This window comes from Ascaphus truei, unplaced genomic scaffold (assembly GCF_040206685.1).
Source record: "Ascaphus truei isolate aAscTru1 unplaced genomic scaffold, aAscTru1.hap1 HAP1_SCAFFOLD_1000, whole genome shotgun sequence".
Taxonomy (NCBI): Eukaryota; Metazoa; Chordata; class Amphibia; order Anura; family Ascaphidae; genus Ascaphus; species Ascaphus truei.
In genome coordinates, this window is record NW_027453864.1 from 70,087 (window position 1) to 85,562 (window position 15,476).

Here is a 15,476-nt window from a genome sequence, read left to right on the forward strand (position 1 = left end):
TACCACACGACGCCAGGGAGCCAATCGCTCGGCTAGGTCTCCTGCAGGAGATACTATTTTGTGGCTGGAATAGGAAGTGTCAGTAAGTGCTGGGACAGGACAGGGGTAGGAGGTATGTGAACAGGGGTCTGTGACCCTCTGCTCTAGGCCAGATTCCCCCTAGGCCCCAGCTAGGCCCCGGCTCCACCAATTAGTTTGTAGCTGCTACAGGGACAGGCCCTTAGGTAGGGACCCTGCCCCACTAGCTAGTAAATAGATCAGGGACACAGCTGGGACCTGGGACCAGATCACTCCTGCTGACAAAGACTGTCATCAAGGTGGGACACTCCAGCGGGAAACCACCCCACGCGGAGGCAGACTCGTCGCGGAGGCTATCGTTGGATCAACGCATCCCTTGTCTGTTCAGTCGGCGCGTCAGGTTGCTGGAGCACCCGGCAGGTACCTTACAGAACGTGCACCAACTGTACTACACTCCATTTAGTGGGCCGCGCAGTCACACACATTGGGGTGGGTGTGGGACCTTGTGGGACTGGGATTCTCTGGACACAGTGTGGGTTACACGGTGGTGGGGTACAGCCGTGTGAGGCGTGTGGCAGTTGTATCTTTAGTCACATAGAGTTATAAGGTATTATAGAGTATAAGATATGTTACAGTAAAGGCCTTTCTATTTTACATTGTGTGTGTTCATTGTTTGGGTCCTGTGAGGGGCTCCTCCCACTACGTTGGGATCCCTCTCAGGTGGAGGCGCTGCACCAAGGTTGTAAGTATATCACCCTAGGCTCCCCGTGGCGGAGGCTTAAGACCCTGTGAGCCAACAGGTAAAGGGCAGCACCAGTAGCCATCTTGTTTACGGGGAAACAGGGCTACATAACACTTAAAAGATTTTTTTAAAGAGCAGAACCTGCTGAGGCAGCGAAATACTAACATTTATCATATTTATCCTGATCAGTCCCTAAAAAACCTCCCTGAGAGCCTCGGTAACCACATTGGGACTCTATGGAATAGATTATATAGTCAGTTTAGTTTATATCAATGTCTGTTATTTCAGCGTTTAACGTATATAATGTGTTTATATTAACCAGCAGCCAATAAGTGGCTAATAGGGCTATTGGCCATTACTATGGGGGAGTGAGGCTTGTGGGGGAGCCCGTGTTGGGGGTAGGGGCCTCGGTAAGTGCCAGTGACATACCAAATAAGACATAAGTGAACTCTAAAGGTTAATGGACATAGGTGGGAGTTCAAAGATTGATCCGCTTTTGAGATCTCATGAGTATCTGCAGAGATTTCTGAGGTTTTCTTAGGATCTTTAATATAAAAGGGTGTTGGAGACCCGGGTACAATATCCCACATTGTAGAGTCCCACCTATTCCTGAGCCACCATATGCCTTTTGTCACAGAATGCCGTGACGGTCGCCATGGTCTTGATCATCTTTACAAAAAATGCATCTTTAGAATGTTCCGTGGCTGGAACTTCACTGCATTTCAAACACTAACATTTCAGGGATGAGACCTCAAACTTTGATAACTCATAACTGGTGCCTGCTTCTTCTGCGATAAGAAGCTGCCTCTGTTACCAAATTGCTTTAAGACCACTTTGGCAGTGTGTGGGTTAGCGCGCAGCATCCATTGCTCCATGCCTGGATATGGCGACCTGCTGCTTTGCCATGTGTGTGCCTCTGCAGACACGCTGGAGGTCGTTCCGTGTAAGACGGCAGCTGGACCACAGGCAGAGTGCCGTGGCGTTTATCCACGCTTTGTGGAGGGGATGCAGCCAGCGACGGAGGTACAGGAGACACATTCAAGATATCACGCTGCTCCAGGCCCTGTGCAGAGGCTACTTGCAGCGACGGAGGTACGGGGGGGGGAGGGATGGGGACGGACATGGGGGGCAGTGGTTTTAAAGCAGTAATGTGCTCTTCTCACCGTGAAATGTAACCGCCTTCTCTCATTTTTAGCATTGCTGCGGTTTGCAGCAACCCCGCTCATTAAGAAAAAAAATTGAATTTTGTAAATATGAGTTGCCGAAAATTTGTCTCGTGGGGAGATTAAAATGGCTGCAATCCACTAAGAGTAGCATCTGTTGCATACACATATACATATACATATACATATATATATATATATATATATATACATAGATATATACATATATATATACATACATATATATAAAACAACTGTAAATATTACTGTATGTTCATTTGCATGTCTTAGACAGGTCTGCAACCCTTGCTGCAGTGGAAGCGCTGTATGCTGGGCGATAATGGGGAAAGACAGGGTTGCAGACCTGTCTAAGACATGCAAATGAACATACAGTAATATTTACAGTTGCTTTATGCTTTACTGTGGAGGGTTTTTGTCACTTTTTTTACCCACCATAACCTTAATAATAGTGGTGATTACCTAGTCTAGTCTCAAACCTGCTTAGCCATTAAGACCAACCTCACACTGATGATACCCATCAAGGTTGAAACATGTCTGTGAGTGGGTTTAATGGCTTTGCATCTCATCCCAGCCTCTGTCTAAAAGCTGTGTTTAAAACAGCATGCATTGGCTTGAGGATTTGCTTGTGTAATACGAGCTTGAGACAAAAGGTGGCACTGAGTGTTCATTTGCATGTCATTTCCCAGTATCCCTTGCTGCAGTGGAAGCGCTGTATGCTGGGCGACAATGGGGAAAGACAGGGTTGCAGACCTGTCTAAGACATGCAAATGAACATACAGTAATATTTACAGTTGCTGTATGCTTTACTGTGGAGGGTTTTTGTCACTTTTTTTTACCCACCATAACCTTAATAATAGTGGTGATTACATATATATATATCTGTATGAATGTATATATAATAGCCTGATTTCTGATTAGCTAAGCTTGTTGACTACTGTACCTGTGTGTACTCCGATGTATCATCCACGATGTAACATTAATGAAAAGAAAGAAATGGCGGGTGAGCAATGTCCGCCACCATTCACCCACATTAAGAAGGCAGGTGTTGCCATGGTAACAGATTATGCCGGTGAAATATGGTAATAAACAGATGCAAACTCGGCAGAAAATCAAGATTTAGTTGAAATGAAACATTAGAGATTAACACGGCAGGAGCTGCCAAGGTGTCATTTTTTGTGACTTACTACCTGTGTTATGTTCTATGGGATGTTACACATTCGTCCATCAAGTTCAACCTACGCTAAATGTGGATGACAGATACTTTATCCTATAACCCTATTTACAGTATATTGATCCATAGAAAGGCAAACAAAAAACCCCAGTAAAATATCATCTAATGATATCTCATTAGGGGAAAAATAAGTCCATTCCTGACTCCAAGAATTGGCAATCACATTACTCCCTGGATCAACATCTTTCCCATGTATACTTATTTGGTATATCCCTGTATTTCCTTTCTAAAAAGATGTCCAACCTTTTTTTTACACATCTATTGTATCTGCCATCACAGTCTCCATGGGTAATGAATTCCACATTTTCAAAATTATCATATCCCCTCTTAGCTGCCTCTTTTCTAATGTAAAAAAATCGAATTTAGCTAGCCTCTCCTCATAAATCAGATTATTTGTCCCATGTATTAATTTGGTGGCTCTTCTCTGCACTTTCTCCAATTTATAATGTCTTTTCTAAGGACTGGTGCCTACAATTGTACTCCATATTTAAGGTGTGGTCTTACTAATGCTTTGTAAAGGGGCATAATTATGTTTACTTCCCTTAAATCCATTGGCCATTTATTGTAAGATAAGATCTTGTTTGCCTTTGCAGTTACTGCATGACTTTGGGCACTATTGCTGTACACTATTTTGTACATTAACCTCTTGTGTGGAACCGTATCAAAGCCTATGCAAAATCTAAGTAGATCACAATAATTTAGTATTTTCTATAAATACTTTTTAGTGTAATTTTCGATCCCCAATATAATAGTGGTTGGATGGTAATGTTAATATAATATCCGTCTTACAAGGTACAAGGAGATGGTGTCTGAGAAGAGGAGACAGGAAGCCCTTGAACGAGAAGAGGAGCATAAATGGAGACATGACAACTCTGATGGAATGCAGAAGGCAGAAGAAGAGGAGAAAGGAGGGAGAAGGCAGAACGAGGTGGGGCAGGGGGAAGCAGAGGTGATGCCCGAGGAGAATCCAGGGGAGAGCCTAGAGAGCAAGGAGAAGCTGACAGAGTAAGGACCTGCAGATATGTGGCATATCGGTCTGTGTGTACTTGTATCTGTATGATTCACTTATCAGAGAGAGTGACTGAGCATGGACTTCCCTTCCATCCATTGCCCATTTATTGTAAGATAAGATCTTGTTTGCCTTTGCAGTTACTGCATGACTTTGGGCACTATTGCTGTGTACAAGCACTCCTAAATCCTTCTCCATCAAGGATTCCCCCAATTTATCCCCATTTAATTTGCAAGTCTCCTGTTTATTCTTGTTTCTCAAATGCATAACCTTACATTTATCTGTATTAAACCTCATCTGCCATTTACCTGCCCAAGTTTCCAGTCTCCCCAAGTCCTTCTGGAGAGAAATTACATCCTGCTCTGATTCTACTACCTTACACAATTTAGTTTCATCAGCAAAAATTGAGACTTTGCTCTCGATGCCAACCTCAAGGTCATTAACAAACAAGTTAAAAAGCAGGGGTCCCAGTACCGATCCCTGAGGTACTCCACTCACGACTTTAGCCCAACCTGAAAAAGTTCCATTTACGACAACTCTATGTTGTGTATCCTTCAACCAGTTTTCAATCCAGGTGCAAATATTTTTAGAGTCCAATTTGCTTTATTTTGTACATTAACCTCTTGTGTGGAACCGTATCAAAGCCTATGCAAAATCGAAGTAGATCACAATAATTTAGTATTTTCTATAAATATTTTTAGTGTAATTTTCAATCCCCAATATAATAGTGGTTGGATGGTAATGTTAATATAATATCCGTCTTACCAGGTACAAGGAGATGGTGTCTGAGAAGAGCAGACAGGAAGCCCTTGAACGAGAAGAGGAGCATAAATGGAGACATGACAACTCCGATGGAGTGCAGAAGGCAGAAGAAGAGGAGAAAGGAGGGAGAAGGCAGAATGAGGTGGGGCAGGGGGAAGCAGCGGTGATGCCCGAGGAGGAGAATCCAGGGGAGAGCCTAGAGAGCAAGGAGAAGCTGACAGAGTAAGGACCTGCAGATATGTGGCATATCGGTCTGTGTGTACTTGTATCTGTATGATTCACTTATCAGAGAGAGTGACTGAGCATGGACTTCCCTTCCATCCATTGCCCATTTATTGTAAGATAAGATCTTGTTTGCCTTTGCAGTTACTGCATGACTTTGGGCACTATTGCTGTGTACAAGCACTCCTAAATCCTTCTCCATCAAGGATTCCCCCAATTTATCCCCATTTAATTTGCAAGTCTCCTGTTTATTCTTGTTTCTCAAATGCATAACCTTACATTTATCTGTATTAAACCTCATCTGCCATTTACCTGCCCAAGTTTCCAGTCTCCCCAAGTCCTTCTGGAGAGAAATTACATCATGCTCTGATTCTACTACCTTACACAATTTAGTATCATCAGCAAAGATTGCGACTTTGCTCACGATGCCAACCTCAAGGTCATTAACAAACAAGTTAAAAAGCAGGGGTCCCAGTACCGATCCCTGAGGTACTCCACTCACGACTTTAGCCCAACCTGAAAAAGTTCCATTTACGACAACTCTATGTTGTGTATCCTTCAACCAGTTTTCAATCCAGGTGCAAATATTTTTAGAGTCCAATTTGCTTTATTTTGTACAGTAACCTCTTGTGTGGAACCGTATCAAAGCCTATGCAAAATCTAAGTAGATCACAATAATTTAGTATTTTCTATAAATACATTTTAGTGTAATTTTCAATCCCCAATATAATAGTGGTTGGTGGTATAATAGTAATAGAATGTTAATATAATATCCGTCTTACCAGGTACAAGGAGATGGTGTCTGAGAATAGCAGACAGGAAGCCCTTGAACGAGAAGAGGAGCATAAATGGAGACATGACAACTCCGATGGAGTGCAGAAAGCAGAAGAAGAGGAGAAAGGAGGGAGAAGGCAGAACGAGGTGGGGCAGGGGGAAGCAGAGGTGATGCCCGCGAAGGAGAATCCAGGGGAGAGCCTAGAGAGCAAGGAGAAGCTGACAGAGTAAGGACCTGCAGATATGTGGCATATCGGTCTGTGTGTACTTGTATCTGTATGATTCACTTATCAGAGAGAGTGACTGAGCATGGACTTCCCTTCCATCCATTGCCCATTTATTGTAAGATAAGATCTTGTTTGCCTTTGCAGTTACTGCATGACTTTGGGCACTATTGCTGTGTACAAGCACTCCTAAATCCTTCTCCATCAAGGATTCCCCCAATTTATCCCCATTTAATTTGCAAGTCTCCTGTTTATTCTTGTTTCTCAAATGCATAACCTTACATTTATCTGTATTAAACCTCATCTGCCATTTACCTGCCCAAGTTTCCAGTCTCCCCAAGTCCTTCTGGAGAGAAAGTACATCCTGCTCTGATTCTACTACTTTACACAATTTAGTATCATCAGCAAAGATTAAGACTTTGCTCTCGATGCCAACCTCAAGGTCATTAACAAACAAGTTAAAAAGCAGGGGTCCTAGTACCGATCCCTGAGGTACTCCACTCACGACTTTAGCCCAACCTGAAAAAGTTCCATTTACGACAACTCTATGTTGTGTATCCTTCAACCAGTTTTCAATCCAGGTGCAAATATTTTTAGAGTCCAATTTGCTTTATTTTGTACATTAACCTCTTGTGTGGAACCGTATCAAAGCCTATGCAAAATCGAAGTAGATCACAATAATTTAGTATTTTCTATAAATACTTTTTAGTGTAATTTTCAATCCCCAATATAATAGTGGTTGGATGGTAATGTTAATATAATATCCGTCTTACCAGGTACAAGGAGATGGTGTCTGAGAAGAGCAGACAGGAAGCCCTTGAACGAGAAGAGGAGCATAAATGGAGACATGACAACTCCGATGGAGTGCAGAAGGCAGAAGAAGAGGAGAAAGGAGGGAGAAGGCAGAACGAGGTGGGGCAGGGGGAAGCAGAGGTGATGCCCGAGAAGGAGAATCCAGGGGAGAGCCTAGAGAGCAAGGAGAAGCTGACAGAGTAAGGACCTGCAGATATGTGGCATATCGGTCTGTGTGTACTTGTATCTGTATGATTCACTTATCAGAGAGAGTGACTGAGCATGGACTTCCCTTCCATCCATTGCCCATTTATTGTAAGATAAGATCTTGTTTGCCTTTGCAGTTACTGCATGACTTTGGGCACTATTGCTGTGTACAAGCACTCCTAAATCCTTCTCCATCAAGGATTCCCCCAATTTATCCCCATTTAATTTAGCAAGTCTCCTGTTTATTCTTGTTTCTCAAATGCATAACCTTACATGTATCTGTATTAAACCTCATCTGCCATTTACCTGCCCAAGTTTCCAGTCTCCCCAAGTCCTTCTGGAGAGAAAGTACATCCTGCTCTGATTCTACTACCTTACACAATTTAGTATCATCAGCAAAGATTAAGACTTTGCTCTCGATGCCAATCTCAAGGTCATTAACAAACAAGTTAAAAAGCAGGGGTCCTAGTACCGATCCCTGAGGTACTCCACTCACGACTTTAGCCCAACCTGAAAAAGTTCCATTTACGACAACTCTATGTTGTGTATCCTTCAACCAGTTTTCAATCCAGGTGCAAATATTTTTAGAGTCCAATTTGCTTTATTTTGTACATTAACCTCTTGTGTGGAACCGTATCAAAGCCTATGCAAAATCGAAGTAGATCACAATAATTTAGTATTTTCTATAAATACTTTTTAGTGTAATTTTCAATCCCCAATATAATAGTGGTTGGATGGTAATGTTAATATAATATCCGTCTTACCAGGTACAAGGAGATGGTGTCTGAGAAGAGCAGACAGGAAGCCCTTGAACGAGAAGAGGAGCATAAATGGAGACATGACAACTCCGATGGAGTGCAGAAAGCAGAAGAAGAGGAGAAAGGAGGGAGAAGGCAGAACGAGGTGTGGCAGGGGGAAGCAGAGGTGATGCCCGCGAAGGAGAATCCAGGGGAGAGCCTAGAGAGCAAGGAGAAGCTGACAGAGTAAGGACCTGCAGATATGTGGCATATCGGTCTGTGTGTACTTGTATCTGTATGATTCACTTATCAGAGAGAGTGACTGAGCATGGACTTCCCTTCCATCCATTGCCCATTTATTGTAAGATAAGATCTTGTTTGCCTTTGCAGTTACTGCATGACTTTGGGCACTATTGCTGTGTACAAGCACTCCTAAATCCTTCTCCATCAAGGATTCCCCCAATTTATCCCCATTTAATTTGCAAGTCTCCTGTTTATTCTTGTTTCTCAAATGCATAACCTTACATTTATCTGTATTAAACCTCATCTGCCATTTACCTGCCCAAGTTTCCAGTCTCCCCAAGTCCTTCTGGAGAGAAAGTACATCCTGCTCTGATTCTACTACCTTACACAATTTAGTATCATCAGCAAAGATTGAGACTTTGCTCTCGATGCCAACCTCAAGGTCATTAACAAACAAGTTAAAAAGCAGGGGTCCTAGTACCGATCCCTGAGGTACTCCACTCACGACTTTAGCCCAACCTGAAAAAGTTCCATTTACGACAACTCTATGTTGTGTATCCTTCAACCAGTTTTCAATCCAGGTGCAAATATTTTTAGAGTCCAATTTGCTTTATTTTGTACATTAACCTCTTGTGTGGAACCGTATCAAAGCCTATGCAAAATCGAAGTAGATCACAATAATTTAGTATTTTCTATAAATACTTTTTAGTGTAATTTTCAATCCCCAATATAATAGTGGTTGGATGGTAATGTTAATATAATATCCGTCTTACCAGGTACAAGGAGATGGTGTCTGAGAAGAGCAGACAGGAAGCCCTTGAACGAGAAGAGGAGCATAAATGGAGACATGACAACTCCGATGGAGTGCAGAAAGCAGAAGAAGAGGAGAAAGGAGGGAGAAGGCAGAACGAGGTGGGGCAGGGGGAAGCAGAGGTGATGCCCGCGAAGGAGAATCCAGGGGAGAGCCTAGAGAGCAAGGAGAAGCTGACAGAGTAAGGACCTGCAGATATGTGGCATATCGGTCTGTGTGTACTTGTATCTGTATGATTCACTTATCAGAGAGAGTGACTGAGCATGGACTTCCCTTCCATCCATTGCCCATTTATTGTAAGATAAGATCTTGTTTGCCTTTGCAGTTACTGCATGACTTTGGGCACTATTGCTGTGTACAAGCACTCCTAAATCCTTCTCCATCAAGGATTCCCCCAATTTATCCCCATTTAATTTGCAAGTCTCCTGTTTATTCTTGTTTCTCAAATGCATAACCTTACATTTATCTGTATTAAACCTCATCTGCCATTTACCTGCCCAAGTTTCCAGTCTCCCCAAGTCCTTCTGGAGAGAAAGTACATCCTGCTCTGATTCTACTACCTTACACAATTTAGTATCATCAGCAAAGATTGAGACTTTGCTCTCGATGCCAACCTCAAGGTCATTAACAAACAAGTTAAAAAGCAGGGGTCCTAGTACCGATCCCTGAGGTACTCCACTCACGACTTTAGCCCAACCTGAAAAAGTTCCATTTACGACAACTCTATGTTGTGTATCCTTCAACCAGTTTTCAATCCAGGTGCAAATATTTTTAGAGTCCAATTTGCTTTATTTTGTACATTAACCTCTTGTGTGGAACCGTATCAAAGCCTATGCAAAATCGAAGTAGATCACAATAATTTAGTATTTTCTATAAATACTTTTTAGTGTAATTTTCAATCCCCAATATAATAGTGGTTGGATGGTAATGTTAATATAATATCCGTCTTACCAGGTACAAGGAGATGGTGTCTGAGAAGAGCAGACAGGAAGCCCTTGAACGAGAAGAGGAGCATAAATGGAGACATGACAACTCCGATGGAGTGCAGAAGGCAGAAGAAGAGGAGAAAGGAGGGAGAAGGCAGAACGAGGTGGGGCAGGGGGAAGCAGAGGTGATGCCCGAGAAGGAGAATCCAGGGGAGAGCCTAGAGAGCAAGGAGAAGCTGACAGAGTAAGGACCTGCAGATATGTGGCATATCGGTCTGTGTGTACTTGTATCTGTATGATTCACTTATCAGAGAGAGTGACTGAGCATGGACTTCCCTTCCATCCATTGCCCATTTATTGTAAGATAAGATCTTGTTTGCCTTTGCAGTTACTGCATGACTTTGGGCACTATTGCTGTGTACAAGCACTCCTAAATCCTTCTCCATCAAGGATTCCCCCAATTTATCCCCATTTAATTTGCAAGTCTCCTGTTTATTCTTGTTTCTCAAATGCATAACCTTACATTTATCTGTATTAAACCTCATCTGCCATTTACCTGCCCAAGTTTCCAGTCTCCCCAAGTCCTTCTGGAGAGAAATTACATCCTGCTCTGATTCTACTACCTTACACAATTTAGTATCATCAGCAAAGATTAAGACTTTGCTCTCGATGCCAACCTCAAGGTCATTAACAAACAAGTCAAAAAGCAGGGGTCCTAGTACCGATCCCTGAGGTACTCCACTCACGACTTTAGCCCAACCTGAAAAAGTTCCATTTACGACAACTCTATGTTGTGTATCCTTCAACCAGTTTTCAATCCAGGTGCAAATATTTTTAGAGTCCAATTTGCTTTATTTTGTACATTAACCTCTTGTGTGGAACCGTATCAAAGCCTATGCAAAATCTAAGTAGATCACAATAATTTTGTATTTTCTATAAATACTTTTTAGTGTAATTTTCAATCCCCAATATAATAGTGGTTGGATGGTAATGTTAATATAATATCCGTCTTACCAGGTACAAGGAGATGGTGTCTGAGAAGAGCAGACAGGAAGCCCTTGAACGAGAAGAGGAGCATAAATGGAGACATGACAACTCCGATGGAGTGCAGAAGGCAGAAGAAGAGGAGAAAGGAGGGAGAAGGCAGAACGAGGTGGGGCAGGGGGAAGCAGAGGTGATGCCCGAGAAGGAGAATCCAGGGGAGAGCCTAGAGAGCAAGGAGAAGCTGACAGAGTAAGGACCTGCAGATATGTGGCATATCGGTCTGTGTGTACTTGTATCTGTATGATTCACTTATCAGAGAGAGTGACTGAGCATGGACTTCCCTTCCATCCATTGCCCATTTATTGTAAGATAAGATCTTGTTTGCCTTTGCAGTTACTGCATGACTTTGGGCACTATTGCTGTGTACAAGCACTCCTAAATCCTTCTCCATCAAGGATTCCCCCAATTTATCCCCATTTAATTTGCAAGTCTCCTGTTTATTCTTGTTTCTCAAATGCATAACCTTACATTTATCTGTATTAAACCTCATCTGCCATTTACCTGCCCAAGTTTCCAGTCTCCCCAAGTCCTTCTGGAGAGAAATTACATCCTGCTCTGATTCTACTACCTTACACAATTTAGTATCATCAGCAAAGATTAAGACTTTGCTCTCGATGCCAACCTCAAGGTCATTAACAAACAAGTTAAAAAGCAGGGGTCCTAGTACCGATCCCTGAGGTACTCCACTCACGACTTTAGCCCAACCTGAAAAAGTTCCATTTACGACAACTCTATGTTGTGTATCCTTCAACCAGTTTTCAATCCAGGTGCAAATATTTTTAGAGTCCAATTTGCTTTATTTTGTACATTAACCTCTTGTGTGGAACCGTATCAAAGCCTATGCAAAATCTAAGTAGATCACAATAATTTTGTATTTTCTATAAATACTTTTTAGTGTAATTTTCAATCCCCAATATAATAGTGGTTGGATGGTAATGTTAATATAATATCCGTCTTACCAGGTACAAGGAGATGGTGTCTGAGAAGAGCAGACAGGAAGCCCTTGAACGAGAAGAGGAGCATAAATGGAGACATGACAACTCCGATGGAGTGCAGAAGGCAGAAGAAGAGGAGAAAGGAGGGAGAAGGCAGAACGAGGTGGGGCAGGGGGAAGCAGAGGTGATGCCCGAGAAGGAGAATCCAGGGGAGAGCCTAGAGAGCAAGGAGAAGCTGACAGAGTAAGGACCTGCAGATATGTGGCATATCGGTCTGTGTGTACTTGTATCTGTATGATTCACTTATCAGAGAGAGTGACTGAGCATGGACTTCCCTTCCATCCATTGCCCATTTATTGTAAGATAAGATCTTGTTTGCCTTTGCAGTTACTGCATGACTTTGGGCACTATTGCTGTGTACAAGCACTCCTAAATCCTTCTCCATCAAGGATTCCCCCAATTTATCCCCATTTAATTTGCAAGTCTCCTGTTTATTCTTGTTTCTCAAATGCATAACCTTACATTTATCTGTATTAAACCTCATCTGCCATTTACCTGCCCAAGTTTCCAGTCTCCCCAAGTCCTTCTGGAGAGAAATTACATCCTGCTCTGATTCTACTACCTTACACAATTTAGTATCATCAGCAAAGATTAAGACTTTGCTCTCGATGCCAACCTCAAGGTCATTAACAAACAAGTTAAAAAGCAGGGGTCCTAGTACCGATCCCTGAGGTACTCCACTCACGACTTTAGCCCAACCTGAAAAAGTTCCATTTACGACAACTCTATGTTGTGTATCCTTCAACCAGTTTTCAATCCAGGTGCAAATATTTTTAGAGTCCAATTTGCTTTATTTTGTACATTAACCTCTTGTGTGGAACCGTATCAAAGCCTATGCAAAATCTAAGTAGATCACAATAATTTTGTATTTTCTATAAATACTTTTTAGTGTAATTTTCAATCCCCAATATAATAGTGGTTGGATGGTAATGTTAATATAATATCCGTCTTACCAGGTACAAGGAGATGGTGTCTGAGAAGAGCAGACAGGAAGCCCTTGAACGAGAAGAGGAGCATAAATGGAGACATGACAACTCCGATGGAGTGCAGAAGGCAGAAGAAGAGGAGAAAGGAGGGAGAAGGCAGAACGAGGTGGGGCAGGGGGAAACAGAGGTGATGCCCGAGAAGGAGAATCCAAGGGAGAGCCTAGAGAGCAAGGAGAAGCTGACAGAGTAAGGACCTGCAGATATGTGGCATATCGGTCTGTGTGTACTTGTATCTGTATGATTCACTTATCAGAGAGAGTGACTGAGCATGGACTTCCCTTCCATCCATTGCCCATTTATTGTAAGATAAGATCTTGTTTGCCTTTGCAGTTACTGCATGACTTTGGGCACTATTGCTGTGTACAAGCACTCCTAAATCCTTCTCCATCAAGGATTCCCCCAATTTATCCCCATTTAATTTGCAAGTCTCCTGTTTATTCTTGTTTCTCAAATGCATAACCTTACATTTATCTGTATTAAACCTCATCTGCCATTTACCTGCCCAAGTTTCCAGTCTCCCCAAGTCCTTCTGGAGAGAAATTACATCCTGCTCTGATTCTACTACCTTACACAATTTAGTATCATCAGCAAAGATTAAGACTTTGCTCTCGATGCCAACCTCAAGGTCATTAACAAACAAGTTAAAAAGCAGGGGTCCTAGTACCGATCCCTGAGGTACTCCACTCACGACTTTAGCCCAACCTGAAAAAGTTCCATTTACGACAACTCTATGTTGTGTATCCTTCAACCAGTTTTCAATCCAGGTGCAAATATTTTTAGAGTCCAATTTGCTTTATTTTGTACATTAACCTCTTGTGTGGAACCGTATCAAAGCCTATGCAAAATCTAAGTAGATCACAATAATTTTGTATTTTCTATAAATACTTTTTAGTGTAATTTTCAATCCCCAATATAATAGTGGTTGGATGGTAATGTTAATATAATATCCGTCTTACCAGGTACAAGGAGATGGTGTCTGAGAAGAGCAGACAGGAAGCCCTTGAACGAGAAGAGGAGCATAAATGGAGACATGACAACTCCGATGGAGTGCAGAAGGCAGAAGAAGAGGAGAAAGGAGGGAGAAGGCAGAACGAGGTGGGGCAGGGGGAAGCAGAGGTGATGCCCGAGAAGGAGAATCCAGGGGAGAGCCTAGAGAGCAAGGAGAAGCTGACAGAGTAAGGACCTGCAGATATGTGGCATATCGGTCTGTGTGTACTTGTATCTGTATGATTCACTTATCAGAGAGAGTGACTGAGCATGGACTTCCCTTCCATCCATTGCCCATTTATTGTAAGATAAGATCTTGTTTGCCTTTGCAGTTACTGCATGACTTTGGGCACTATTGCTGTGTACAAGCACTCCTAAATCCTTCTCCATCAAGGATTCCCCCAATTTATCCCCATTTAATTTGCAAGTCTCCTGTTTATTCTTGTTTCTCAAATGCATAACCTTACATTTATCTGTATTAAACCTCATCTGCCATTTACCTGCCCAAGTTTCCAGTCTCCCCAAGTCCTTCTGGAGAGAAATTACATCCTGCTCTGATTCTACTACCTTACACAATTTAGTATCATCAGCAAAGATTAAGACTTTGCTCTCGATGCCAACCTCAAGGTCATTAACAAACAAGTTAAAAAGCAGGGGTCCTAGTACCGATCCCTGAGGTACTCCACTCACGACTTTAGCCCAACCTGAAAAAGTTCCATTTACGACAACTCTATGTTGTGTATCCTTCAACCAGTTTTCAATCCAGGTGCAAATATTTTTAGAGTCCAATTTGCTTTATTTTGTACATTAACCTCTTGTGTGGAACCGTATCAAAGCCTATGCAAAATCTAAGTAGATCACAATAATTTTGTATTTTCTATAAATACTTTTTAGTGTAATTTTCAATCCCCAATATAATAGTGGTTGGATGGTAATGTTAATATAATATCCGTCTTACCAGGTACAAGGAGATGGTGTCTGAGAAGAGCAGACAGGAAGCCCTTGAACGAGAAGAGGAGCATAAATGGAGACATGACAACTCCGATGGAGTGCAGAAGGCAGAAGAAGAGGAGAAAGGAGGGAGAAGGCAGAACGAGGTGGGGCAGGGGGAAGCAGAGGTGATGCCCGAGAAGGAGAATCCAGGGGAGAGCCTAGAGAGCAAGGAGAAGCTGACAGAGTAAGGACCTGCAGATATGTGGCATATCGGTCTGTGTGTACTTGTATCTGTATGATTCACTTATCAGAGAGAGTGACTGAGCATGGACTTCCCTTCCATCCATTGCCCATTTATTGTAAGATAAGATCTTGTTTGCCTTTGCAGTTACTGCATGACTTTGGGCACTATTGCTGTGTACAAGCACTCCTAAATCCTTCTCCATCAAGGATTCCCCCAATTTATCCCCATTTAATTTGCAAGTCTCCTGTTTATTCTTGTTTCTCAAATGCATAACCTTACATTTATCTGTATTAAACCTCATCTGCCATTTACCTGCCCAAGTTTCCAGTCTCCCCAAGTCCTTCTGGAGAGAAATTACATCCTGCTCTGATTCTACTACCTTTCACAATTTAGTATCATCAGCAA

General features: G+C 42.3%; 1 protein-coding gene across 1 annotated transcript in view; it reads left to right on the top strand.

Annotated features, from left to right (window-relative positions):
• LOC142474877 (unconventional myosin-IXb-like) overlaps nt 1–15,476 on the top strand; it is a 115,956-nt gene that overhangs the window by 62,887 nt on the left and 37,593 nt on the right. The window contains exons 23-24 of the mRNA XM_075581021.1: nt 1,683–1,852; nt 3,968–4,169. Of these exons, the coding sequence (XP_075437136.1) occupies nt 1,683–1,852; nt 3,968–4,169 (372 nt within the window). The remainder of the gene's footprint in view (nt 1–1,682; nt 1,853–3,967; nt 4,170–15,476) is intronic.